This window comes from Strongylocentrotus purpuratus, unplaced genomic scaffold (assembly GCF_000002235.5).
Source record: "Strongylocentrotus purpuratus isolate Spur 01 unplaced genomic scaffold, Spur_5.0 spur5_scaffold_9, whole genome shotgun sequence".
In the NCBI taxonomy this organism is placed as follows: Eukaryota; Metazoa; Echinodermata; class Echinoidea; order Camarodonta; family Strongylocentrotidae; genus Strongylocentrotus; species Strongylocentrotus purpuratus.
In genome coordinates, this window is record NW_022145615.1 from 8,285,212 (window position 1) to 8,313,145 (window position 27,934).

General features: G+C 38.5%; 1 protein-coding gene across 1 annotated transcript; it reads left to right on the forward strand.

The window, feature by feature from the left end:
* Positions 1-7,841: 7,841 nt before the first annotated feature.
* LOC582741 (complement factor H) lies at positions 7,842-27,687 on the forward strand. Its single transcript, XM_782683.5, has 18 exons — positions 7,842-8,438; positions 10,493-10,525; positions 12,982-13,167; positions 14,439-14,618; positions 15,361-15,531; positions 15,982-16,161; positions 16,698-16,871; positions 17,615-17,803; positions 18,228-18,407; positions 18,943-19,116; positions 20,152-20,331; positions 21,093-21,266; positions 22,410-22,580; positions 23,334-23,551; positions 24,063-24,457; positions 25,062-25,155; positions 25,365-25,578; positions 26,766-27,687. The coding sequence occupies exons 1-18, from the start codon at positions 8,312-8,314 to the stop codon at positions 26,897-26,899; spliced, it is 3,174 nt and encodes a 1,057-aa protein (XP_787776.4). The 5' UTR covers positions 7,842-8,311; the 3' UTR covers positions 26,900-27,687.
* The last annotated feature ends 247 nt before the right edge of the window (positions 27,688-27,934 follow it).

Consider the following 27,934-nt stretch of genomic DNA (forward strand, 5'->3'; position numbering starts at 1 on the left):
ACGGACCTGATGGTCTCAGTATATTTGTAAATGTTCATGTAAGGAAGTTGTTTCTCTTATGTTTCATCATAAATCTATCATAATTTCATCATAATTTCATTATGGAAGAAGGGTACAATATTGTGACTGGGGTAGAGACTAGAGTCAACAATTTGAACATGATTCATTATTTAGCCATGTCTTTAGCCATCGATCTGCCGGCGGGCAAGCAAACTATGAAACTCTTTAAGAAAAACAGAGGGGTGTCCTGGGTATAAGAGACGATGTGAATTACTTTCGTAAAATTCCGAGTCTGTAGTAAAAAGGGGCGATCGAGGGTACCCCCACCTTTCCCGGGTACATGTTTATGAACATGTCCGTGCAGAAATGCCATATCCCTTGATTTCGCCCCTTCTTTACTTTATGTCTGACTACACCCATCTGCATTGTCCTGAAAATAAATAAATGGAATAACAGCTTAGACCCCAATAGCAAATCATGCATTTTAACTGCATTATTTAAAAATTGTAAAAGTTTGTTGCAATTCTTCCCCCTAACATTCCTAACTTGAATAAAAATATTTCGAATACGAATGACAGGTGTTAATTTGAATGATAAAAATTACGCTTCGACAAGTGAATATTAATTTGAATGCTAGTTGAGCAGTTTCTAAATTGAATGACAGATCTATGAAACCCTTTGACCAAAATCCTAAATTAAAAACAAAAACTGGGAAATTGAATGATAATTGGCATGGCAAAGCCGATCTGCGCTAACTTAAATGCAAAGTAAATGAATTCGAATGACAAACACGCGAATTTGGCCGGGAAATCCTATACATGATGATAAAAAATTTGCCGGGAAACCGCCTACTAATTCATATAATTGGTAAATGTGTTTCTCTCATGGTCTGTGAGAGATATAGGGTAGTCCCATATACATCTTTCTGTGTATAGTGCTTGTAACTTTACGAAGAATGGGCCAAATTTCTTATTATTTTGATGATTCCAGAACCTTGTAGATGCTAGATGCTAGATGATCAACATTTTCTGATCGATTCCACAACGTTTCTTTCACAATGCAATCGCATGACCATAACTGGTCTTTACCTTTAAGCAAATATCATGATTTTTTTTTAAACGACAAACATCACAATCCACTGACCCCAACCGGTCTATTTAAGATTCGAATATATAAAGTGATCTCATATTTTCAGACATTCCTAACTTTCTTATTATCTATCCAAATTATTTCAAACTGTTGACATTCAATTTATGTTATTTTTCTGCTTGTATACTAATAACTATAACTATATATACCTATAGGTTGGATTGGCGTTGAACTAGCTTTGCTGCATATACGTTCAAGATTATACCAACATGTTGTAGGAAAAGTGAACGGGGGCGTCATGATTTCATGAACAGCGTCATCTAGCGGATTTGATAGGTTGTGATTCTGCCCCGTTTTTGTGTTTTGTCCATCCCACCTCTCTCTCTCTCTCTCTCTCTCTCTCTCTCTCTCTCTCTCTCTCTCTCTCTCCCTTCCTCCCCCTCCCCCTCCCCCACTCTCTCTCTCTCTCTCTCTCTCTCTCTCTCTCTCTCTCTCTCTCTCTCTCGCTCTCTCTCTCTATCTCTTAAACGGGTTAAAACTAGGGCACCCCCGCGACATCCGCCCCTGAATGTCGAAACCCGAAGATATTTATTGGCTACAACTGCGGGAGTGATTCTTTTAAAAAAAAATATTATTATTACTATTTATGTGTGTGTTTGTGAGCGAATAACCCGATATCCGTTCCTGCAAAATATGATGGCAATGTCAGATACACAAGCTGAGACAGAGTGAGTAGAACTGCTGCATTTACATTGCAAACTAAGATGAAAAAGAGGGAAATAGTAAGAGGGAGCGAGCGACAACAATGGGGGGGGGGGGGGGAGACAGCAGAGAGAGAGAGAGAGAGGGGGGGGGATATTTCAACATGTAATGTGAACCGAAATTTTATCTATTTCAATGAACCTATCAGATTACTTTTGTTACTAAGAAACCATTGGCTAATTAATGATCACAATAACTTTTCAAATGCACACATGGTGAGAGCCATTTCAATTGAAAAGTGGAATGTAAACTTTATACAAAGTTCTTAATTGAGCAAGGAATAGTCCCGCTCTTTCCCTGTAATCTTTTCGATGGAAATGTTAGGAAACCAAAATGTGTGTGTTATTTGTAATTGTCAATTAGTTAAAACATGATATAGGCACACGGAGTAAACCGTTCTTGAATTGCGCATATCACATTATGATAAAATGTCCAAAGGCGCTTCCAAAGATTTCTTGATATTGTACATTTTCCCTGCCAATTTTGCAACTTTGCCAATTCGATTGAGCTCCTCCCTCTCCCCCCGCCCCTTATTTAGTTATGAGAAGTGAAGAAGAAAGGGAAATTTAACATATATATCACAAAGTGCGTCCGATATTGACAATGGAACTGAATGAATATAAATCATTACATTTAAGGGAATCGAGAAAAGACATGTTTATGCCTACATAAACAGTAACCATGATAATTTGAATGAACATGTTACCAAATCGACTGCCTATTCGCAAATTTGAATGCCTGAGTTAACCTTTCGGCAATTGCCAATAAATTTAAATAAATCGTGGCACACGCGCCTGTAGAAATTAATTTAAATGATAAAAGTGCATATTCCAGTGCCTGATACTCTAAATTAAATGACTGAACTGCATTTCTTTTAAATGAAATTCTACGCCTAAAATGTTGTATCCGCTAAATTAAATGAAGGTTTTGTTATCAAATGGACTGAAAAAGCTGCGAAATTGGCGGGGGAAAATTATGCTACCCTGGCTTTATTTAGTTAACCCCTAGTGCCTCACCTTAACACCTTAAACCGAGTCAGCAAAATAACAAAATTATTACACATTTTACATCCGTGTTTACATTGTTTTATTGTATTGGAATAGTCTCTTTATATTTGAAAACATTAATATTTTATACTTTGTTTGCCTGTGGCACGTGAAACCTGAAAACACAGAGTTGAAAACAGGACAAATTGCGGGATGACATTTTGTTGTGTTTGTTATATTCGTCACTTTATAGAAATGATAAAGTTTAATTTTAATGGGTTTGGTATCTACCGGTTTTGTGATAAGATCCTCATGTGTTGATAAGCTTTCTTTACCTACTTCATCTCCTTTGCAAACATTATCATTATTATTGAACGTTAATGACCTTTACCACATATAATCACATTATCTTCCATCTTGTGCAAATATATAGTCGTTTTATATTGTATTCAAATTTGTTTGATAATGTAAAACAAATGAACATGAACCCCGATAAAAAAATGAAATAGAAGCCGAAGGAGTAGAAAAATGAGAAGAATGAAAAGACGAAGACAAAAGAATGGAAGATGAAGAGATATAAGAATAGGAAGAAGAAGTAGTAATGAAAGGGGAAGATGAAGGGATATAAGAAGAAGAAGAAGAAGAAGAAGAAGAAGAAGAAGAAGAAGAAGAAGAAGAAGAAGAAGAGGAAGAAGAAAAATGAAACAGGTAATATGTAATAGAAAAACATTCAATTCAAGGAGAAGTATGAAATATGGAGATGGCATAGAGAGAAAGAATTTAGAGAGAAAGAGAGGGGGAGACTGACAGACAGACAGCCAGTGGGACAGAGAGAATGAGAGAGAGAGAGAGAGAGAGAGAGAGAGAGAGAGAGAGAGAGACAGTGACATCCTAGAGAGAGAAGGAGTTTGAGAGTGCGAGAGAGAGAGAGAGGGAGTGAGAGAGAGGGGAGAGGCAGAACGAGAGGGGGATAATGAAATAGAAGAGAAGAAGAGAGGAGAGAGACACAGAGAGAGAGAGAGAGAGAGAGAGTTAGAGAGAAAGAGAGGGAGGGAGAGGAAAACGTTTTTTGGATTACGAGTTGCAAAGCTTGAAACAAAACCTTATTTGTACACAGGATGTATTTTGGGAGCAAAGTTCACTCTGTTGTTAAGAATATTGAGTTAAATTGATTGTGCAATAACATTTAACCTACTTCTCTTTTGCCTTTATTTCGCTCCGGCTAGCAAAGTTGTGCAAGAAATAGGCACATAGTTATAAATATGTTTTATTCTAATGATCTAATAAAGTGCATGCAAATCCCGCGGAGGGAAACTAAAATAAAATTGATACAATATTTGAAATTATCTGATACAGTGTTTCTCCATAAAAGGTTTTGATTGTTTATATGATGACTTCCAGTGGGATTTTAACGCGGTATTTGATTTCTTTTCTATATACATTAGGGAGCTTATAATCACGATCATGTGTGTTTTTGTTTTCCTATTGGAAACTATTTAGGACTGGGCTGTCATATCGTAACGCTTCTATAAAGAGTGACTCTATCTTTCAAAGCTAAATAGCGCCGTCTCTCTGCGTGTCGGCACTCAACAATACTCGTGATTGATAAAATATAAATGAAGACAAAAACCTAACTAAAAAAACTATATTCTTATCATTCTTATCAAAATAGATTTGTTAACCGCACATAAAAGGGTAATGTAAAGTATGAAAAGAAAAGAAAAAGCAGCATGGCAAATAAGCATTGTTTCCATCTTCTATGACCTTATCTGAAAAATACAAACACGGTAATACAATTATTTAGCTCCTTAGTGGTGCCTCTATGGGTTTGTCAATATTGATATTGCATTCTGTTCGCGTCATTGAACTTCTCGACATTTCCATTTAGTGCGGGTATATTGAAGATAAAAAGACGAAACTCAAAAATAAAACCACTATTTATATCAGGTTTGGAGTAAGGGGATGCGACTGATGTTAAAAGGGGAAAACCAAAGAACAATAGAATAAAGAAGACATCAGTTAAACAAATACATCGCTCATCCGGCATTGTTCAAACAATTAATCAACTTTATAAAAGTTCATTCCTTCTTTTATATTGTGACTTAGTCCGTTTTCTATCCTTATAATCACCCCGAATTAGACGTATAACGAATTTATACCAAATTCCAATTGTGTATAACAATGAGAGCCTCTGTGATTTATGTCTTATAATTGAAGCATTTGCTGAAATTTATTCAAAACTTTTGTTAAGAATGGACGATTATTGCTTTGTCAAAGAATCATAACAGCTACTTTCGCATTTCATCCAATCCAAGGCCTAACAGTAACACATCACTTGTTTTATACAATCCTCACAGGCTCACTGTATCAATACAAAATGAGTGGTTCTCCTCTCTTTCATGGGTAATTAAAGATTGGTTCGTTTTCGAGTTGAATCAACTCCTGAAGGCCCGGTTACACAGAGGGGACGCATGGGGGGGGGGGGGCGCATGGCCGGCGCATTGAAAAATCGGGAAAAGTCGTGATTCCGACTTTTGTCAGGATTTGGGAGAAGCTAGCGAGCTGACACCGAATGCATAGCGTGTTGCATAGCGTGTTGCTAGCGCGCTGCGCGTATACAGGGCGTGTGCTCCACGTACGGCTGGCGTTGGTCTAGCGCGCTCCGCGCATGTTTGGCGTCCCTTTGGCGTGTATATTCATGCGTCGAGCTCCGCGCACACTTTTGAGCATGCTTAAAAAAATCCCGACGCACACAGCGAATGACGACGAATGCATAGCGCTGGTCCAGCGTTGGTCCAGCGCGCTCGACAAACGAGTAACGAATGATGACGCACACCTAGCGAACGACAACGCACTGGCCAAAATTGCACATTTTCAATGCGCTGGCCGTGCGTCCCCCATGCGTCCCCTCTGTGTGACCGGGCCTTAAATGGTGGCTTTATTGACTATTTAAGAGTATGTTTCACTCTTTTATTTTGGTGTGAAAGGTAACTCCAAAGATAAGTGTCCCAAATGACTCCTTAAAGAACGGAATCCAGCTCAGGGACATAACGGTTACATTAAAATTAATGAAGAACATTCTTGAGCAATTATGTCGCATTATTGAGTGTAACATTAGTGCTGCGACTGGGGTTCAAACTGCGAACCATGTGATCATGTCTAAGAAAGACTTAGTCATCGCACGTGCGTAATAAAAATCAGTTGCATATATCCGGCATGAAACGAAACCAGGCGAACATTCCCCGTTTTTGGAAAGCCCCCCCCCCCCCCCCCCCCCGAAAGAAAAAGAAACCATAATCCTGATAATGCATGCTTTCGCATGTAAGACTGCCCTAGCATATCCCATCTTTTCTTGGAGGAGGCTGCCTTTTTTCCCCTTCTATTTGTAGTTTACGCCATTGGACAACATAGCCCAGAATAATTCCGTCATTCTCGTCAAACAGACCGTCGAAAAATCACTACCGATAAGCACACCTTGTTCTGCATTGAATTGCAAATAAACCACCTTGAGAAGCGGCGACCCAGGATGTTGTCGATGAAGCAAGATCCGTGTTAACGAAAAAACAAAATGAAGAGGGAGTCAAAAATAATCAGGTTTAAGTCGTACGTGTCTCAATACAAATTTAATTATGATAATGAGCTGGTTTGTGCACAATGTAATTAAAACAAATCACAATTCACTCCATTTTATTGTTGACGTTGTAATGGTGTAATCTACACACGACAACAGATTCATCACGTGACCCTACTGCAGTTATATCAAGGGGACAAAAGGCATAGGAAACAACAAACAAATAATCATTTACTCCACTTTATAAAGTGATCCAAAAATATAGCAAAACGAATATTAACATTTTGGAAACTTCCATCATGCAATGATAGTCTACACTTTACGTTTGAACATTTCGAAACATCTTTTCCCATTACTCACGATTCCACTTCCAGGCTGCATTTAATGATAAACTACGAATAGCTCTCAGGGTCATCGGCGCATTTACACATAATATATACACATCATTAAAGTGTTAGTATTGTAAATACACTGACCGACTCATCGCGACATAAATAAACCCGAATGTGCGGCCAAAGCTTACCAATCACTATTATACCTTTTTGGTGGATCTTTCTCCAAAATAGCTGTTCTTGGGTAATTTTTATTTTTTAATTTTTTAATATTAAGTAGGACGTTGGTAAACGGAGGAATAGGATGAAGAACAAAAAGGGAAAGGATTAGAAAAGGAAGGAAGGAAGGAAGGGGAGAAAGAAGAAGAATTTATAGTAGTATTAGAGCAAGAACAAGAAGAAGGCGAAAAGAAAAACGGAAGAAAAAGAAAAAGAATAAGAAGGAAACAAAGAAGGAGGAGAAGAAGAAGGGGAAGAAGAAGAAGAAGAAGAAGAAGAAGAAGAAGAAGAAGAAGAAGAAGAAGAGGAAGAAGAAGAGGAAGAAGAAGAAGAAGAAGATGAAGAAGAAGAAGAAGAGGAAGAAGAAGAAGAAGAACTAGAAGAGGGGGTAGAAAAAGAAGTGAAGAGGACGGAGAAGAAGGGAAAGAAGAAGAAGAAGAAGAAGAAGAAGAAGAAGAGGAAGAAGAAGAATAAGAAGAAGAAGAAGAAGGAGGAGAAGAAGAAGAAGAAGAAGAAGAAGGAGAAGAAGAAGAAGAAGAAGAAGAAGAGGAAGATGAAGAAGAAGAAGAAGAGGAAGAAGAAGAAGAAGAACTAGACGAGGGGTAGAAAAAGAAGTGAAGAGGACGGAGAAGAAGGGAAAGAAGAAAAAGACTAAGAAAAAGAGATATCGGAGAGACATAATACGGAGAAGGAACCAAGTGGGGAAGTCCATACACAAAACTACACACGAAATACACCTCTCTCATGGCCAAGTTTAGAGTCTATTCCACACCAAACCTCTTCGCGCATTGCTGAGAACAATCCGACTCTTATCTAAGTAATAATGAGTTCTTGAATTAACATGACGTGCTAATCTCTAGTTAATAAACAACCAGGATGGGTGTTTCGGGTCAAAGACTAAAGAAGTTAGTTACAAAGTAAACAAGAATCCTAGAAGGAGCTGTTACGAGAGCCACCTACATCCCATTACGGGCGCCTTCAGCAAGCAAATCAAATTCCTCGGTAATTTTCTTTTTTTATATCAACAACGAAAAATTGGAAAACAGAAAGAATCACAGGATCTTCAAATGTTGTGTCAATAAAGAACTAAAAATCAAGTCGAACCTGAACACCTTGGCATCCAATATGGACGCACGTGTTAGGATCTCGTAGCAGCCGACTCAATGACACAGGATACATTTAGTAAACGTGTAAATTGAATATTTGACCGCTTTATATCTTGCTGTGGCTGGGTTATAATTCGCAGGAACTATATACATATTCTTATCTTTATACCGTTGGGGTTTACGCTTTTCTCTTCTTTTTGGGGGACTATTCTTTTCGAGAACGAGACCGGATGTGCGGCCTGATCGATGTTGAAATGGTGGACTAGCGGAGATCGTCTGGCACAGAGGAAAGCCAGGGAGACCCAAAACATGAGTGTCCGAGGTTCGAAACTCAGTCCCATTACGATCGTCTTGATTTCAGTCCTTCTATCAGGTATTGTTTCTTTTTCTATTCCCCACTGCATATTCTCTGCGAATTAATCAACTGTATTATATATTATTTAGGCTTACATTTTTACTTTTATGCCGGTTATCCAAAGGCTGCCTCTGAACCAAATTCTGAAATTTTTGTAACATGAGGGCGATCAATTAGTTAACCAACCTTTCTGTTTTTCACTTTGCTTCATTGTAAATGAAAAAGAGATGAAAATAACATAAACATTAAACTATACTTGTATTCGTTGTACTATATCATCGAAGCCCATGTCTGTGCGATGTTAATACCCCACTACTAAGGGAGCAATGTTAATATTGACTGTGTAGGTTGGGCACATGTCAGTATTCTAAGACATTGCTTCAGTATTCTAAGACATTATATGCATGATATTTGCTTGAAACCAATGTTAAATTCAAGGAGGATGACGTTACTGAGCAACATATACATATATATCTTTTTATAATCGAATGATTAATGATCAGTTGCGATTAAATTCATTATTCATTATTTAAAACACTTGTGAATAATTGACTGCGGTTTTCTGAAGGTATTTTTCTTTGCTTCATGCTGTCATTTGTCACTAGTGCTAAATGACTCGTATTTCTCGTTTGTCAGACGTGTAGATTGACATAAATAATTCATGCGCAACAATGCTCTTTTGAAGCACAAAGCTTTTACAAAATTACCCATTTTCTGTATTAATTACCTACATGACAACCCTTTTAACACCGATTAGTTATACATAAGGAAAATATTCACATTGTCTTGAAGTCTTCGGTATTGATATCCAAAAAGAAACATAGGAATGTGGCACAGGGAGAACAATTTCGCGAGGCACATGAAATGCTTTTATCTAGAAAATGTCCATCATTTTATGAAATAAGTTTTCAATTAATCTAGACAACAACGAAATTTGAAAATGAAATCGGCGTCTTTAGGTATTATTTGCCCCCCCCCCCCAAAAAAAACATATATACTGAAAAACGTGAACCAATAATATGCATATATCCCCTACCGATTGCCATATTTACCGATGGCAGAGAAACATGATCACCGGTTGTAGAAAATGAATATAAATATAAATACTGTCTGTACTTTAAGTGTTGAAACTTGTACATACTAGTACACAAAATTCATCACAATGCCCCAAGGCCACAGCAGTAATAGGCATGGTGGGCAATATATCGACCAGGGTTGCTATCGTTTTTCCACATAACCTATTCCCCCGCCCCCTCCCCCCTCCCCCACAACAAAAATGAATAAGTAAATGGGGAACGGAAGAAACAAGTGAGACGCAATCTCAGTCATTCTACCGAAAACAGTGAAATCATTTAGTAAGTGTTGAGCTTGGTGGATTGATTTCGCTAATAAAATATAATTATGACGTAACTATTCCAAAGAGACAAACTCACTACCGGACTACCATATGACGGTTGCCTGAAGATTTGTAGTTTAAGTTTACTGGGAGGGGGGCAGTCCTTAACGACCGCCTCGTACATCGATTACTCTAATTATCATCATTCTTGAAGGTATATCAGGCCTGTTATGATTTTAAGTATGTAATATTATATTCATATGCAAGTAATGCGTATTTCATCTAGAGATCCCTATAGAAATTCTAATACCTCTCAATGTCACGTAGCATAGCAGACGGTAAGGCGCTATATCTCGAGTACGTGTTCCTGCTTTTGTTAAATGTTTTTAATTATAATTGCAGCAAAAGGAACACATAACCAAAATATAATGGCACTTTATTTTTAACATAATGACACTATTGGACAATATCATTCAATATCATTGCGTATATTCCAACTCGTTACACCAATACGCCCCGTGCTGCGAACCGGTGCCCGACACCATCGGCCCGGGAAAAATGACGGGAGAATGAGACCAGCATGTCATATATTTGAAGCGTTATATTGCATCTACATGTAACTCTTAAACGGTGTAGTGTACATGATGGCAGGATTTTAATTTTCTATTCATATGAACAATTGTTTTTCTACAAAACCACTTCTAAAAATTATCTCTGTTTCTTTTCATCGCCACAGGCCAATTCTTTGTTGGGATTACAGGACAATGCGGTAAGTTTCATTTAATGTGTCAATTCTTCAGCGGGTATTTTTTTTAAATTATTGATTAACTAATTAATATATTCATTAATTATTAATGAATATCATTGAGATTATTTTTGTTTGATTATTAGGAGTAGTCGTAGGACTATTATCATTACTTGTTATCGTTCTCATACTAATGCACTGTTTCATGACCTCAAATTATTGAATGTTTTCAAATTGCATAAATTATCTATTTGTACTTTTGTGTTTGATTTGATTAATCAAAGATTACCTCATTCCTTAAAACATTATTGCAGTATGATACAACGTGAATATTCCACAAGACAAAAAACGGGTCGACAATTACGTCTTTCTTTATTCAAAACAGACCAAGGAAAGTTTTTTGTTTCGTTTGTTGGAAGTAATTTTTGGAATATATGCTTCCTACTGATCTAAGAATTGAGAGATCAAGAACCTCTTTTCGTAAAAAACTTACAAAATTACTCTTAAGTGAAAACCACGAATTTTAATATTATACACACATCTTATTTATAAGATTTGGAAACCCATCATTTATTTTAGGCTTTAAATAACGAGAGTCAGACTCGACTAGCACATGTGCTATTTCTGACTTTATTTTACCATCGATCACAAACTAATTGTATAGTCATTTATTGTTTTACTCTTGAAGCCAAGTTAAGTTTATATTTGTCACAATGTACATGTATATCGCTGTAGAACATGTATTTTTTTTATAATTCATGTCATGCATTTATGTTATATTGACATTGTCATTGTACATTTATCTTTTGTTTCAATGTTTTCAATGGTGGTGAATAAATCAATTCAATTCAATTCAATTCAGTAATATTAGTATTATTAGTATCATTATAGCTTTTCATGGCCAATTTTGCATCTTTGCCAATCCAATTCATTTGTTGTTCATTCAATTTAGCTCACTGATTACCTCCATAGAGTTAATGGTAACAGTAATTCATGATCGGTGCATTCAAGTACGCATTGTAAGTGATGTCGAAATACCGCCTTTCGAACATTCAAATTCATTTTGGAGCAACCAAATTAGCATTTCGCTCAATAAAATTATTTACTACTTTGTAAATTATTTCCTATTTTAAATAAATCAAAGCGTGTACTACAGTATTGCTTGGTTTAAGTTGGCATAAACTTTAAACGTATACCAAAATGATTTAATGATAAAGATATGTGAATATTTGAATTCAAGATTATTTATTTGTGTGTATTTGTAAGGGCGTGTACAAATGTAAAAATAATTGGATAAAGTCTCTTTTATTGCTATTTGAATGGGTTCATAAAGAAAGAAAAAAGTCCCCTCTGATTTTAATGAGCGTCAAGAAAATGATAATAGGGAACTCTTAATTGCACACATGAAGACAAAAAATAAGTGCACAATGGTTTAACAATATTCATACTCAGTAGTGTTCCCCGGCAAATAATTAGTGGGGATATATTTTTAACTTTGAATGACGCCCACCATGAGCACACCATCTCCGCCACCCCCGCCCCCCCCAAAAAAAAGATAATAATAATAACTTTAAAAAATAATGATGATGATAAAATATGATGATAAAACATTGTTCTTATTTGGTGGAGGGGGTCGAGCATTATCATCACCATCTAATGTAGGTATTTGAAGTGAATAGAATAGGAAAAATATAAAATATATTTATAAGGTCTTCATTTATCCTACCATGTTAAAAGTGCGTCTGATATTGACAATGGAATAAAATAAATCACAATCATTTCATTTGTAGGGAATTAACAAAAATAAAGGTAGGAGTCTACCTAAACAACATTCCTGTTAACTCGAATGAACTTTTTGAAAAACTTGCTGCCCATTTGCGAATATGAATGCCCGATTGTACCTTTTGGAAATTACCGACGAATTTGAATGAACCTTGGCACACGCGCTAGATGGAATGAAATTGAATGATAAAAGGGCGAAATCAATTGCCAGATACTCTTAATTGATTAACTGTTATGCAATTTGTATTGAAAGTCTCGGAAGACGACGGTATTTGAGCTTAATTGAATGAACTCTTTTCAATATGACCGAAAAAGCTGTGAGATTGGCCGAAAAAAACCTATATTAATATTATATTTTAGAAATTATTAATATTAATGTTATCATTATTATCGATGTGGTAGCTGAATTTGTATTATCATTACTAACAATATTGTTATTATTATGATTATCATTATAATTACTATTATTATATTTATTATTATTATTATTATAATTATTATCATTATTATAATTGTTATTATCAAATCATCATCATCATCATTCTCATTATTTCTATCAACATCATTAATGTCATTATTTTGTTGTTGTTATTGATTTTAGACCCACGACTGGAATTCCTTGTCTGACTTTGAAACTCTCATTCATATTATTTGTATATACATGTATATTCATTGTGTTTTATTTCACCATTAAACAGATACTGGCTGCTCACCCCCTGAAATAGATGGTGGTGGGACACCGGGTTTCTCTCCGGATGAGGACTGCTACGATACAGGGTCAAGTGTGAACGTCACCTGTAGTGGATATCTATTTGGAATAACGGAAGTTGGCGTGTGCGTATCAGCGGGATACTGGGACGCACAGTTCCCACCAACCTGCGAGGGTAAAGAAAGCAATACATTTATGGCATTATATTTCCTTTTGCCTCTAACACAATCGCGAAGGCTTTCAAAAAATCAACCTAACTCAATTTAACTAGCATTTTTCGTCACCCATTGAATGCATTACAAAGGTATTTTACGTTAAGTCAGACATGATTTCTATTGGATACACTTATGACAATCGGGGTACGGAAATAGCCTTTGAGTTGATTTCTTGAAAGTATAGCCATCATAAAGCTCATGTTCTATGGATTATTCTCACCGTTCAATGGCTATTTTAAAGCCCTACTGTACTACTTGTAGCTACTTGCTCCCTCTACATAGAAACAATGCCTAATCGGTGCCTGTTGGTACCCCATGATCCTCTTTTTCTTATGTTAATTGAGAGCTGAGTTGATGAGATAGACACCCGTCATTGACCTTGCTGGGTGGTCTGATCCCTCCTGTCCACACTAGTACATATGGCCTTTAAAGCTATTGTTACTGTGTATCATTCTATAAAGAGTTATCAAGGTGCCCAACGTATCTTACTCTACTCTAATCTCCAAACTTCCAGGAAGCATCCCTATACTTCTACCTTGTCATACTCGTCTCCTCGTCGATTGTTAACGCGCCCACTGCATCGTAATTACGTTCTCGAATTTATTATGGCGGATATCATGCGCGCTCCGTTATCTAACCAAAATACGATTAAGTAATATTGACTGCCTTCTGGGCGAAACGACACTATACATGTCTAAAGTGATGAACTTGTAAATAATAACCTCTTTATGCTCTATAATAGCTCCTCTCAAGGTCAAGATATGAATTATCTAGAAAACAATGTTTCTTGACTAAAATCGACCGATCGGCTATTCCTGTTTGGAATATATATCACAACTACATATTCCGAGATTGTTATGGTCGCATATTCTACCATTGTATAGTCGTAGGCGCTATTTAAAATGTATCAAAATTTACCGGGTGCACTGGTAAATTTTGATATTAAACTTTCTAGTGCTTATATTACATCCACAGGGGCATCCAAATATATTTTTAAAAATTATAAAGAATCACCATCCAGCCAATTTTCAAAACTTCCCAAAACCATGTTTTACCTTTAAGGCTATGGTTAATATAATATCATATTAAACATTGCGACTTTATCTCTCTTTCTCACTCTCCCTCCTTTTCTCTCTGTCCGTTCATCTGTCTGTCTTTTTTTTCTCTCTCTACCCCCCCCCCCTCTCTCTCTCTCTCTCTCTCTCTCTCCATCTCCATCTCTCTGAAATAGAATCCAGTTGCCCCGTGCCCACTGCTCCCGGAAGCGGCTTAGTAAGCCCGGTAAATCAGAACTCCTTGTACGATGAGATCGTCTTCTCTTGCGACGAGGGCCTGTACCTTGATGGACCGGGAATGGCGGTTTGCATAGGAACAGGTCAATGGTCTCCGACTACGGTCCCAACATGTTCTGGTAAGTACAGAAGCTGTAGAAAGAGATTGTAGAGGTGGTGTGGTCTAGTGATAGGTCTCAGGACTGTGAACCACAGTTTCGAATCCCTGCTCATGTGTACAGTAGTAAATGATTACATCGTAGGATTCATTCCTTGAATGTACTGAGCGCTACCGCGGCCGACGCTAACCTCCAAATTCCTTTAGAAGTGCATGGAGATTTTATATCACAATGTAACATGCGCCATACAAGAACTGCATACAAGAAAAAAGGAGAAATACTTGAAATATTCGATGACGACTCTAATGATGATGGTGATGGTGGTCATAATGATGATGGAGATCATAATATGATGATATTACCCAGGGCCAATATTCATGAAACCTCACTATTGCTAGCTAGTTGTCTACTAATTACATAGGCTGTGGTTTCATAAATTTGAGCCCTGCCTCAGCAGTCCCTACATCTAGCTGTGTTACTTCTAAAACCAACGCTACCAATATTACTCTTCCATCATATACTACTAAGACTACTACTATACTACTACTATTACTAATACTACAACCTCTACGACTATGACGACGACATATTACTACTATTGCTACTACTACTACTACTACTACTACTACTACTACTACTACTACTACTAATACTACTACTAGTTCTACTACTACTACTACTACTACTACTACTACTACTACTACTCCTACCACTACTTCTTTCATTACTATTACTACCAATTTGTCTTTACTTCTCTTTGAAGGAAACTGTACGATTCCCGTTATAACTGATGGAGAAGCTACCTCGTCTGATGACGTACTTCAAGAAGGGAGTCAGATGACAGTCACGTGTTCTGAAGGGTACACTCTGACCGGTGTAGCCGATTTCAGGTGTCACAATGAAGAATGGGACCCGGATGTGGGAGAATGTTTAGGTACTGGGTTTTATCATAATGTTTTGTCATTAAATGTGTGCCATTTAATTACTGTCAACACTTTTTAAAATAACAACATCGATCACTTTAAAGGTGTAGTAATATTTGTAGTGGCTGGACAGAATGAAAGAGGGTTCTTTTTTCACACACCGTTTTTGTGTTCTTAATTGTTTAATCGTATTTCTATCCAATACCTCACTGTAAGATTAATTAATGGATTAGATGAATAAAGTTTCAAATATAAAAAGAAATAATCATCATATATAAGTATTGAACAATTTTTTGAAGTTTTACTGTAGAGTAATACAACTCTTTACTTTCATTCCTCGAACCGTAAGTAAATATTCGTTACAGAATGTCTGGACATCAAGAACCTATCTTCTATTTACCGTGAATCGTTAAACCTGCATACTAGATATTGTGACTATTCATTTCATTATCGAATCTCAGCAAATTGCCCCTCGCCAACCATTACGAATTCGGACTTTGCAACAGACCGAGATGAAACAGACCACGGCGATTACATCATCGTGACCTGCGACGACGGTTTTACTTCCGGGACAGGGGATAATGTATCAGAACCTGTGACCTGCGGAGAGGGGAGTTGGGACGTGGATGTATACTGTTATGGTGAGTATGACGGTGTTGTTTGGGAGCAATATTTCCCCTGTTAATTTTTATGGTTTCAAACATACTTAATCTTAAGTGCAATGGGTCCTACGGGCTATTGTTCTTATATATGTATACATACAGTTGACCCTACCTAAACCATGGGGCCTATGCTTCCCATTGGTCCTACGTGCCAACTGTTGTATGTCTCAATGGTTGTATGTGAAACCTGTCGTATATCTCATTGGTCGCATGTGGCAAAGGACCGACGTCCAATTCGTCCTACATCAGTTTGGAAGGCTAACATTTATCCTAGCCTTAACTTTAAGTTTACCTGAAGTTTAAAACTTCGAGTTATCTGATATTATTGCTAAAAGTATGAACGGGAAAGGATGTCCTCACACAAATTTAGGTACGAGTGGATGTAATTATCGTCGATGTTATGCTTTGTTTAAAACTCCGAGGTTCCACAAAACTTAAAGTTTGTGTCTACGATGCCGTGTGAACATACCGTCTGATAGGTCTTGTCTTTCAACTATTTTCATATTTGTTGACAGCGAATTGTCCATCAATATCAGCCCCTGACCATGGATACATCAACAGCCTCGTTGAGCCGTTCTATCATGGCCGCACCGTCGCTTTCAACTGCAGCCTCGGATTCACATTGGTCGGGGATTCGAGTTCAACGTGCGAAGACGGAAGTTGGTTGAATGCCGTTCCCGAGTGCAAAGGTTTGAAGTCAATCGCATTTCTTCCGTATTATTGTCTTCCTCTATATTCTATTCGTGTTTGTCGAAAAAATGACTGTGTCGATATTAAGCGTAATCTGATATTGTCTCATGACTCGTGATTTCTTATCTATTATAATGGTTGGACCAAAGTCAAATGCGATTGTATCGTAAAACTAGTTAAGAGAACGATGATCATTAACACTTTGGTACTGGCATCGTATTGAAAAGTTCGAAATCAGTATTTTCCTTTTATATACATTACTGGTAATTATTCGATAATGCATAACATATTTGCCTTTGAACGCTTCTTTCTAAAACACTTTTTGAAACCGATTTGTAGTGGTGGTTATTTTACCCTGACTGCTAAGAAAGCACAAATGCTTGTTAGTAAGCAACCAGAGGACCCGGTACTGAGGATTAATGCCTTACCAAAGGGAACTAGCCAATCGCCTTGGTTTCGAACCCGGGTCACCGGATTACGGGACCACTGCTCTACCGACTGAGCTATCGCGCCTCCTTAACATTTTAGGTACCATTTGAAGAAAAAAGTGTCATAAGTTTGTCTTTTAAATGTTGTTATTCACGTAAATATATTTAAAGTAATATGTAACCACTCTATCTTCTCCTGACCCATTTCGTCCTAAATGGGATAACAGAAGATAAGCTAGTAAATGCTTGTTGAATTCAGAAAAATTTATGTAACAGCGTAATAGATAAAATCTTTTTCCTCTTTTTACTTTCAGCCGATTGTCTCGTTCCTTTAATCGAGAACTCCAATCTGAATGATACCACCGACAGCACGTACGTTCCCCATAGTAGTAACACGACGGTCACCTGCGGCAATGGTTATTCGTTCGGGTTCGAATCGGACTTCGATGGCATCCTGACGTGTGATGATGGGATCATGGATGACACCGGAATCGAGTGTCTAGGTCAGTGAACTCCTGATTCGGCGTCGTGCCCCTGAACTATCCTGAATAAGAATTAAGGAGATGGTCATTCCGTTTGTCTCATACGAGAAAAATAATGAAAAGCAAAATACTTCAAAAGAGAGACAGAAAAAAGATAGAAAGGCAATATGTAGAAAGAAATATGTTGAATAATGAGAGGGAAAGGAGTAGAGGAAGTGGAGAAGAGAAGGAGCTAAAGGAGGGAGAGGTGGTCGTGTTTGAGAGACAAAGAGTAAGTTGGGATGACGTTTGCTAGTGAGTATGATTACTGTAAGATTATGTTGAAGGTGAGCATTCTCATTTAAATGCTTAATTGTAATGCTTTATCGGGTTTATGGTACGGAAGAAATAATAAATATGTACAAATAAAGACAAAATGTATTTATCATTTTCATATTCCTTTCAGAGAGTTGTACAAGTCCTACTGTCGCAAATTCCAATAGGGCGGACAGAAGCGAAGCAGTCCTATACGGAGGGTCAATCGTGGTCGAGTGTGACAGTGGCTACAGTTCCGGTTCCGGGTCAGAACAAAACGAAACACTCGTCTGCGAAGGCGGCTCGTGGAACGGAAGCGTATCCTGCTATGGTAACTAGACACGTATCATTGGGGAGGGGAGGGGGGCATATGGGGGCAGACATCGGCATCCAACATGTCCAAAATGCTCAAATTAACACACAACCGAAGCTCAACTTATACTAGTTTGGCATCTGCCAATTATAGACATGTATTTGTTTTCATCTTTTTGCCTGAGATTTTCAAGATATCATTTTTGGAAGGGGATAAAAATGACTAAAACTCATTCTAGTTAAACCTTCTCATTAAATCATAATTCATATATGTAAGCACAAATGAAGGAATAACATGAGGAGAGAAAAAGATAGTTCGAAAGGGGCAGAGCGGGGGGGGGGGGGGGGGGGCCCGGGGAGGGAGAAGTGCGAATGTTTTGTTGGGGCGGGAAAGAGAGAACGGCCGGTTTACATAGACTAATATAGTTGTAGCTAATGATGAAAACGTCCTGTATAATGTAATCCTTCCTTAGCCATGTTGCCAATTTAGAATAAATGTACTACTAGGCAAGATGGAAGACAAATTATATGTTTGGACTTTTTTTTAACTTCAGAAAACTGCCCCGATATATCAGCACCCGATGGGGGTAATATATACCCTAGTTCGGCTACATTCTACCACACCAACACAGTATATTTCAACTGCAGTGAGACCTACCTCTTCGTCGGGACATCCAATCTCACCTGCGATAATGGCACCTGGTCCGACCCTGTACCAGACTGCAAGGGTAAGCACATCACAACTCGACTAAGCCCTAATACCTACCCCTACCCCTCCCAATTGACCTACCTTTTCAGTGATTTTCGTTATTTCGTCTTCTCGTCCTAAATCTGTCGAGTTCCAATAACCCGTCATCTTGTTTTTCGTCAGAAACAAATCAACTTGGTGAGTTGCAAAAACCTGTCATCTCGTCCTCTCTTCTTGAATAAGTCGACTTGCTGAGTTCCAACAATCCATCTTCTCGTCAACTTGTCCTAAATTATCTTGTCATCCCCTCGGCATTTTAAGCTTACGTACCAAACCGATTAACCTGGCCAGCTTAGCATGAACAAGGAAAATGAGTTATTGCGATCCCTGCGTACCCCTTCTAAAGACCACTGGCGTTCTAAATCTGAATTTTATTTAACAAGTACCTTTCCCCGATTTCCACCCCTCCATATCACTATTAAACCAGGCTACGCCACTGTCATTGTACTATGGCTCATTATGTCATCATTTTTTCTTATCTTTTATTTACTAATGTACTACGTGCAAACCATAGTAATGGGAAAATTTTGGCAATTATTTTATTTCAACAAGGTCTATACTTAAGACATGACGACTAAAGCCTCGGTCACAAATGCCATTACGAACTGCTACAAACGCCGTACGAACGATTTCCAGACAATGGAAAAACAGGGAGATTCGTACGAAATTATCGTTCGTACGAACCTTTGTGACCGTAGCATAAGAAAACATTTGGAGTTGTCATGGTCTAGTGAACACGTCACTGGACTGTGGATCAAATGGTTCGTGGTTTAAGTCCCGCCGCTCGTGGTTCATCGTTGTTACTAAATAATCATTACTTGCAAACGCCCAAGATAACAAAGAAGAAAACAAAAAATGTATTCATAAACAATAATCGCACATGTTTGACGTGGGCTAAAGATATGTTTGAATGTGTGTGTGGAAGGGGGAAGGGGGGGGGGGGGCAGACGCTCACTAACATCATCGTGAACTTAATGTGAATAATGTTGTATAATGTTTGCATACTTGTTTACAGCAAGCTGCCCCGGACCGGATGTGGACAACTCGAACTTTGCCGATGCGACGGATTTGACAGGACATGGTGGGTACGTTGAAGTACTTTGTGATGATGGTTTCACTTCCGGTTCCGGATCACTGATGACTGAGATCGTATACTGCGACGATGGTAGTTTCAACAGGACGATTTATTGCTATGGTAAATATTTATGGTTGTTTATTTCAAGCTCAAAGGTATACATGTTAAAGAATGGTATCACGACATAATCATCTGGCTTGAAAGCAACATATTCTGACGCTGATACTATACTGTTTTCATAAATTATTATTATATAAGAATGATAAGATATGATAATGATAGTAATAGTGATAATAACGATGATAATTAATTTAATAATGGCACGAGCATAACATGAGAAAAGGATGTGCGTAAAGGTAAAACACATACGACTTTGCGTGAGTGCATGTGTGTATGGTATAGAGAAAGGGGAGGAGCGAGAGAGAGAGAGAGAGAAAGAGCAAGAGAGAGAGAGAGAGGGGGGGGGGGGGAAGAGATGAAGGAGAAGAAAAAGAACAATAGATGAGATGGAGAGACAGTTTACTACTGCTTTGAAACTATAGACCATTATATAATCGACTTGTTTATCTTGTCCTCCCTTCCACGTACCCATCGACATGTGCTTATAGGCAATGTAAGACCGATCTTTAATAGTGGGTCTGGAAATAGTTTACGAATGAAAAAAAAATATCTCTCTTCTTAAGTGCTCGAGAACAGAAGTAGTTCATTGAAACTAAATCGAATGAACAAAAATTTGAATAAAAAGCAGTTGAAGATTAATTAACAACGAAAACATATTGATGGCAACAACAAGAAAACAGCAAGATATATTGTTATCATTTATGTTTTAACTCTGATTATAATCTATCCATTCATTTTGTTACTGTCTCATCTCAATCTAGAAAACTGTCCCAACGTAACGGCGATTGATAACGGAAACTTCTATGAAGTTGGACCTCCCCACTACTATGGGGACAGCATCAACTTCACCTGCCTCACTAACTACACCCTGGATGGGAACCAGACGGTCACGTGTCTAGATGGTGAATGGAGTTCAAATTTCCCAGAGTGCAAAGGTGAGCTATTGTTCTAGATTGAGTCTGCAGACGCAGACGACACTTAAACACTACTTGATATCTCTGTCAGTCTCTGCAAGGGGTTAGGTTACTCCTTGGTCTCTGACATGGGGTGTCTCTCTAGTCGTGGTAAGCTTAAAGATAAAGTTGAGTTCTGGTCGTGCGATTGCATTGTGAAACAAACGGTATGGAGTCGATCACAAATAATTGATCGTAAAGTATTCATAAGTATTGGTGTGTACTTTAACTAGAATTTATCTTAAATCATTTCCAGAACTCAAGGTTATCTTTTGCTAAGAAAAATTTAGATTTAAGACGAACTTCCTTTGTTACTATGATTTTGAACAAACGATTTAAAGCCGCGCGTCACGTTTACATTTTGGGAAGATACGGGCCAAAATGGATTGTTCTTTTGCCCCGAAATGTGCTCGTCAATACAAAAATGGAAAACATACTACTCTTATGAGGTACATGAAGTGTAATTGTAAATCGTTCCAATCACTGCCACGTGATTAGCCTGAGACGACTTTAACTTGCGTCTTGACCCAGGTGTGGTAACTAAGCTTTGGGATATACATTCCGTGTGCTACGATGCACTGTGAACTGTTCCAGATTTCGGAATCGTCACTTTGGATCATCTTATTTGAAATACTTTGTCATTTAACAAATAAAATCTTAAATTATTCCGTCAAAAACTTATGATTCCAATCTTTGCAGTTTTCAGTGTAGCTTTTTCGACTTAATTCTGGATCAGTTTATGGCATTTAAGTCATCAGTTCTGGTATGAGTTCCGCCTACACCGAAAGCTGGCGCAGTTAAAATACACTCCAGCAGTAGTAGCGATTTCGGTCAAATACGCTGTCGTTAAATTAAAAGGAACCTCAAATAAGATGATCCGACAATTTTTCTCAAAAAGAAATGCTCCAGGTCAGTAAGTTGTTCGCCAAAAATAAAGGTTCAGGGTTAAGGTTGCACTAGAGCTCTAGGTTAGCTATAGGGCTATGATTAGGGTGAATTATAGTGTTTGGTCTAGGGAAGAAGATAGGGATTCGGTTAGAGTAGGACATCGGCTTCGGAACAACTTCCGCAGGAACATGTTTCGTAAAACCTTGGTATCATCATTTATCATGTTATATTTCCTAGCGGACTGCAGCGACCCAGGCACACCGGTAAACGGATCCCAGGCCGCAAACTCCTCATACACTCACGGGGGACAGGTCTCTTACGAGTGCGATCCCGGATTCGATACCCTTGGCTCATCCGTGATCACCTGCGACAATGGAACATGGTCCGCCCCTATCCCAATATGTGAAGGTATTTCCTTTTCTGTCCTTTTTCTTGAAGGGTGTCACCAAAGAACGTGCCACTCTTTCTTAAGCTTTACTGTGCTACTTTTTTTTATCAAACATGCGTCATGTCGGCAAATTCTAAACCTTGAGAAACCTTTCATTTTCCTTGTCAGCCGATTCTCAAATGTGAAAACACTCTTTTTTTTCTATCATTTTATTTCATTCCATTTGACAGCCGTTTTCGTATAAGGGGGAGGGGGGTCGTTTCTCTTGAAACACAATTTCAATATCAGAATTCGAATCGATACGTACTCATTCCCTTCCAAACTTGTTCTCATTACCACAGTGCTCAGCTCGCACAAGAAGTGTATGTAGACACTTTGAATATGCATGAATTTATGAAGTAATGTTTTCAACATGAAATGCATCAAGGTCTTACATATACATTAACTCATAGGGCTGTTGCCCGTTGAGTGAGTGCAGGTGATCCACAAAAGTTTACATTTTCAGCAAGATAATTTGCTGTATGCTGAAATGTTGCTAATCTGAATTATAAATTAACACCTTATTGAATATTGAAGAGGGGGGGGGGGGTTTTCTCAAAATGTAGTTTTTACTAACATAATTGAAATTTAATATTGTTCCATTATTCTTAACCCGAACAAGGTTCTTTTCTTTTAACTATCATTTTGTTTTGTGTGTGTGTGTGTGTGTGTTTTCTATATTATTTTGATGGTAGCTGTCTTGAAAATCGCCATTTTGTTTGTTGTATATTTAGAGGATACCTTAGTGGACCTGATAACGCTGACGTGTGCATCCGACAGTTTCACGGTTCAAGTTCCGAAAGCATTGCTAGACGGGCTTAAACCAGAAGAACTCGTTTTGGAGAATAATGTGAACTGCACTGGTGTGAATGATTCCTCGGATTTCGTCAATATCACGTCAAAACTAGGAGAATGTGGGACTGAACTCACTGAAACAACTGTTACGGGAGATGTAAGTTGTTGTTGTTGTTGGGTCTTAAGGCTGTCGAATCTGAAAAGATTATTTCCGCCTAAGTTTGTACAATTATCATGATTATAATGTGCGTTCAATAGTGCGGGTAGGTTTATATCCAAAGACGAACATTTCAATAATCAATTAGTTGTGATATTCTTCTCCCCTAAATGATGACGAAGAATGGTAATATCACACAGTAGAGGTGTTAGATTGGTTGCGGAAAGGATCTAAATACTGGTTCGTGGATACGTCACGGGTGAGCCATCTGAATTATTTATAGTGTTCTTCATAAATCGAATACTTTAAATTACTACTTTGCCGACAGAGAGCAGTTTTACAAGTAAAGGGAATTTAAAATATAAAGTCAAATAGACATCATGTTGCTCGAAAAGCATTTGAAAACTATGAATGTACAAAAATGTAATGTGATTATGGTCCTGTTATCGGCTTTGGATTACCAAACCAGGGGAAAAATTAATTTTTGTAATCGTTGATACTTTCATTGCAGGGTAAAACTTATTACTACGACGTCTACAAGAACCGCGTGGTAGCGTATTCACCGACTGGAGTAGTCAACGGCCCTACGGTCGACCTACCCATCACCTGCACGTACGATCGAGAACAACTGGTCGATGGCGTGAGCTACAAACTCCAGAATTATACCATTTCTCGTTCCCTCTCCGAAGACGGCACCTACCAATTCCGTTTTTTCATCTACGAGGACGTTAGTTTCGGCACCGTCATCGATAACAGTGTCGTTCACGTCGATTTGGACGAGGATGTATTCTTTGGAATTTCGTTGCAGGGCGGTGGAGGGTCTCTTCGAGTCAACGCCCAAACCTGTTGGGCCACGCCCTCTTACTCGTCGACGGATAACACCCGTTGGGATTTGGTCTCGGATGGGTTAGTACTTGGTTTCTTGTTACCCCTATTCATCGTCTGATAAAAGCCAGAGGAGCATTATCTACTTGTTAATGGCATATTTGTTACGCCCTCTAGTTCTGAGAAGATTTCATGGTTGCTTATTTTTGTATCTCTTTCACAAAATCATCGCCAAAGTTTTACTTCGAAATAATTCTGCTGATTTGAATGTTCTTTTTATCAAGTGTAAGTTCAAGTTTTATTTCCACATCTGTTAAAAAAACACAAGTACAATTTATAAGCATATATTAAATAATTAACGTTAGAATTAAACATCTTCAATCAAATATAACTATCTATAATAAAGCAAGCAATACTGATACATTATTGTGTTGATCACTTTTACATTGATAATAACAATAACAAAACAAACCTAGTTTAATACTATCCGTGATCCAGCCTAACCCTTACACCCCCTCCTCCCCACGATGTCAATGTTTGTTTAACCGTTCTGTTTAAGCATAGGTCCATTGTTTAAGGCAATTCGTTAAGAGGTATGCTAGTTTGATAGCATAATCTGTTTTGCGTGAATGAAAATTTACACTATTCTTTGTTTCGTTTTCTACCATTGTTTCGGTCTGGCCAGCTGCCCCATGGACGACTCCCTGATGTTCATCGAAGATACGAACCGCGCTCTTTTCAGTTTGTCCAGTTTTCGATTTCTTGATCAAGGCGATTCGGTAGGTATTTATTTTGATTGAGCTTGATGAAAATATCCAAAGTATAGGTATTAATGTTAATCATCTTAATCATTATTAATAGGTCGTGTTTAAGGAGATAAAGCGAGACTTATGACCTATAACACAATGCACGTGTACAAATGTATAATCTACAGTCCTTTTCAGTTATACTCATGTCTAGAACCAAACTCAATTCTCCCCTTTTATAGGTCTATATCCATTGCGACGTATTGGTGTGTGAGCTTAAAAATTCGCAGTGTAAACAGCCCTTGGACGATTGCGGTGTTGGTGATAGTCGACGACGACGGCGGAGCGCTGCACACATCGGGCCGACTAGGAGAAAGAGGTTGAGAGTCGGGCCGTTCAGACGGATGGAATCAGCGTACAGCGGTTACGTTTTACCCGATTCCTCTCTGCACGAAGGTAAAGGGTCCAATACTCAAATATTTCTCCCGGTTAAAAGAAAGACAGTGGTAATCATATTGTCAGAAAGGAAAACACACAATATAATCATGAAGAGAGAGAGAGAGAGAGAGAGAGAGAGAGAGAGAGAGAGAGAGAGAGAGAAAGAGGGAGAGAGGGGAGAGAAAGAGGGAGAGAGGGGAGAGAAAGAGGGAGAGAGGGGAGAGAAAGAGGGAGAGAGGGGAGAGAAAGAGGGAGAGAGGGGAGAGAAAGAGGGAGAGAGGGGAGAGAAAGAGGGAGAGAGGGGAGAGAAAGAGAGAGAGAGAGAGAGAAAGAGGGAGAGAGGGGAGAGAAAGAGGGAGAGAGGGGAGAGAAAGAGGGAGAGAGGGGAGAGAAAGAGGGAGAGAGGGGAGAGAAAGAGGGAGAGAGGGGAGAGAAAGAGGGAGGGAGAGAGGGAAAGAAAGAGGGAGAGTGGGGAGAGAAAGAGGGAGAGAGGGTTATGGGGAGGAGCATCAGCCGACAGGGGAAACCACAATGAGGGAGATACAAACAGATAAAGGCAGAGAAGGCGAAAGACAGAGGGGCCGACATTGTAAGAAAGAGATAGACATAGTGGGATAGAATGACAGACAGAGGGTGATATAAGGACAATTAATACAAAAAAGCAGAAGAAAACGAGTGTGAAGTGGGAAGAGTAAGAAATGTGCTCAAGATTGAGAGAATTCATAAACAAAGATAGAAAGAGAGGCGGAGAGAGTGAAAGAGAAAGACATATAGCCATATAGAGATGGAGAGAAGAGGCGAGTCTGAATACCATAGGGAAGAACATAGAAAGGGCACTGAGGCAAGTTAACGAGGGTATTTGCATGACAAATAATTAATCGAAAAATAACGAAGAACGAGATCGCCCATCAAATAGAGAAACAGACGAGAGATACTCCATACAAAGAGAAATGAGAGAGGAAGTTTTGAATGGAAGGGGAGACAAATATGCATAGTGGAGAACAAATATTTACATATACATGTATACTGATTTCGGTTGTAAAAATCCCCATAAATACAACATTACTGATATTACGACTGCGATTCGATAATAAAATGTCATAATTAAACATGCAGTCTTATGACTATATTTTGATTATACTTTAGGTGAATTTTCCCAATCCCAAATGTTCATACTGTTCTTTTTTTCTTCCTCTCTCCCGTAGATTCGCAGTCATATATTACAGAATCCCTTACTACTTACATCGTCGTTATCGTGAGTTTAGCTGTCATCTGTCTGGTCCTCATCGCCAGCCTTTCCTTTGTCACCACGAGATTGCTCATGGCGAGGAAGAATTAACATTACATTCCCATGGCAACGGCACGCTGTTACCATCAGTTCAGATCAGCGCCAGCCACAATGCTCCTTCTCACTGCTGACGATAGAGGGCTTCCTGTATACTGGATTAAACCAGAGCTGTCTGGTCAAACAGAGTTTGGCCAACTTGGTTTTAGTTGGTCACAACATGGCGTGGGCCTATATATTCTGTTCTGTGCTTGCCCAACAAGGCAGGATTCTCCATATTGTGCCCAACTCGACCCGGGTTTGCCAAGCTCACATAATCAATGGCTCTGTATGAAACCAGGCCAGTGCCATGCATAGATGGATATGGACGAAAACAAACAAATCCAATCGGCTAGTTCAGACTATTTCTATTTACCTCGCCCGAAAACTGACGTGGACGTGGTGGACGCGAACTATCATTTTTCATATATTGACATTTTACAGCGTTGCGATTATATTCAGATGCGATTTCTTAAAGCAAATGTTGATACAAAGAACCCCAACGACGGATTGTTATGGGCAAGTGAGTGCGGTGTTACTGAAATAAACCGACAATAATATCAGCTAAACATGGATGACATTGGCCCGTATTCTACTTAAATTCATCTCCTCAAGGGTGTTCACTAGTTTCGAGATGTTACCAAATCGCTAACCATAGTAATGATACTTGTTTTTCTTTAACCCAGTCACTTCTTTAACCATGCAACTAAAAGTTCTTTTCATGGAGTGTTGGCTCAGTCAGTAGAGCGTCCGCCTCACAACCGGAAGGTCGTGGGTTCGAACCCCGGCCGCGTCATACCAAAAGACGTTAAAAGATGGGAGTTGTTGCCACCTTGTTTGGCGTTCAACAATAAGGGATAGGGCAACGTCGATCTGGCGCTGCTCAGTGGCTGCCGGGCTCACGATCAATTGGGCAAAAAGAATTTCCGTTTCGGTTTAATAACATTTGGAGTGGACTATTAGGCTATTATTATTATTATTATTATTATTATGACATCAAACATTCAAACTTCACTATTAGAATTTTATGCATAACATTTTTGTGAAATG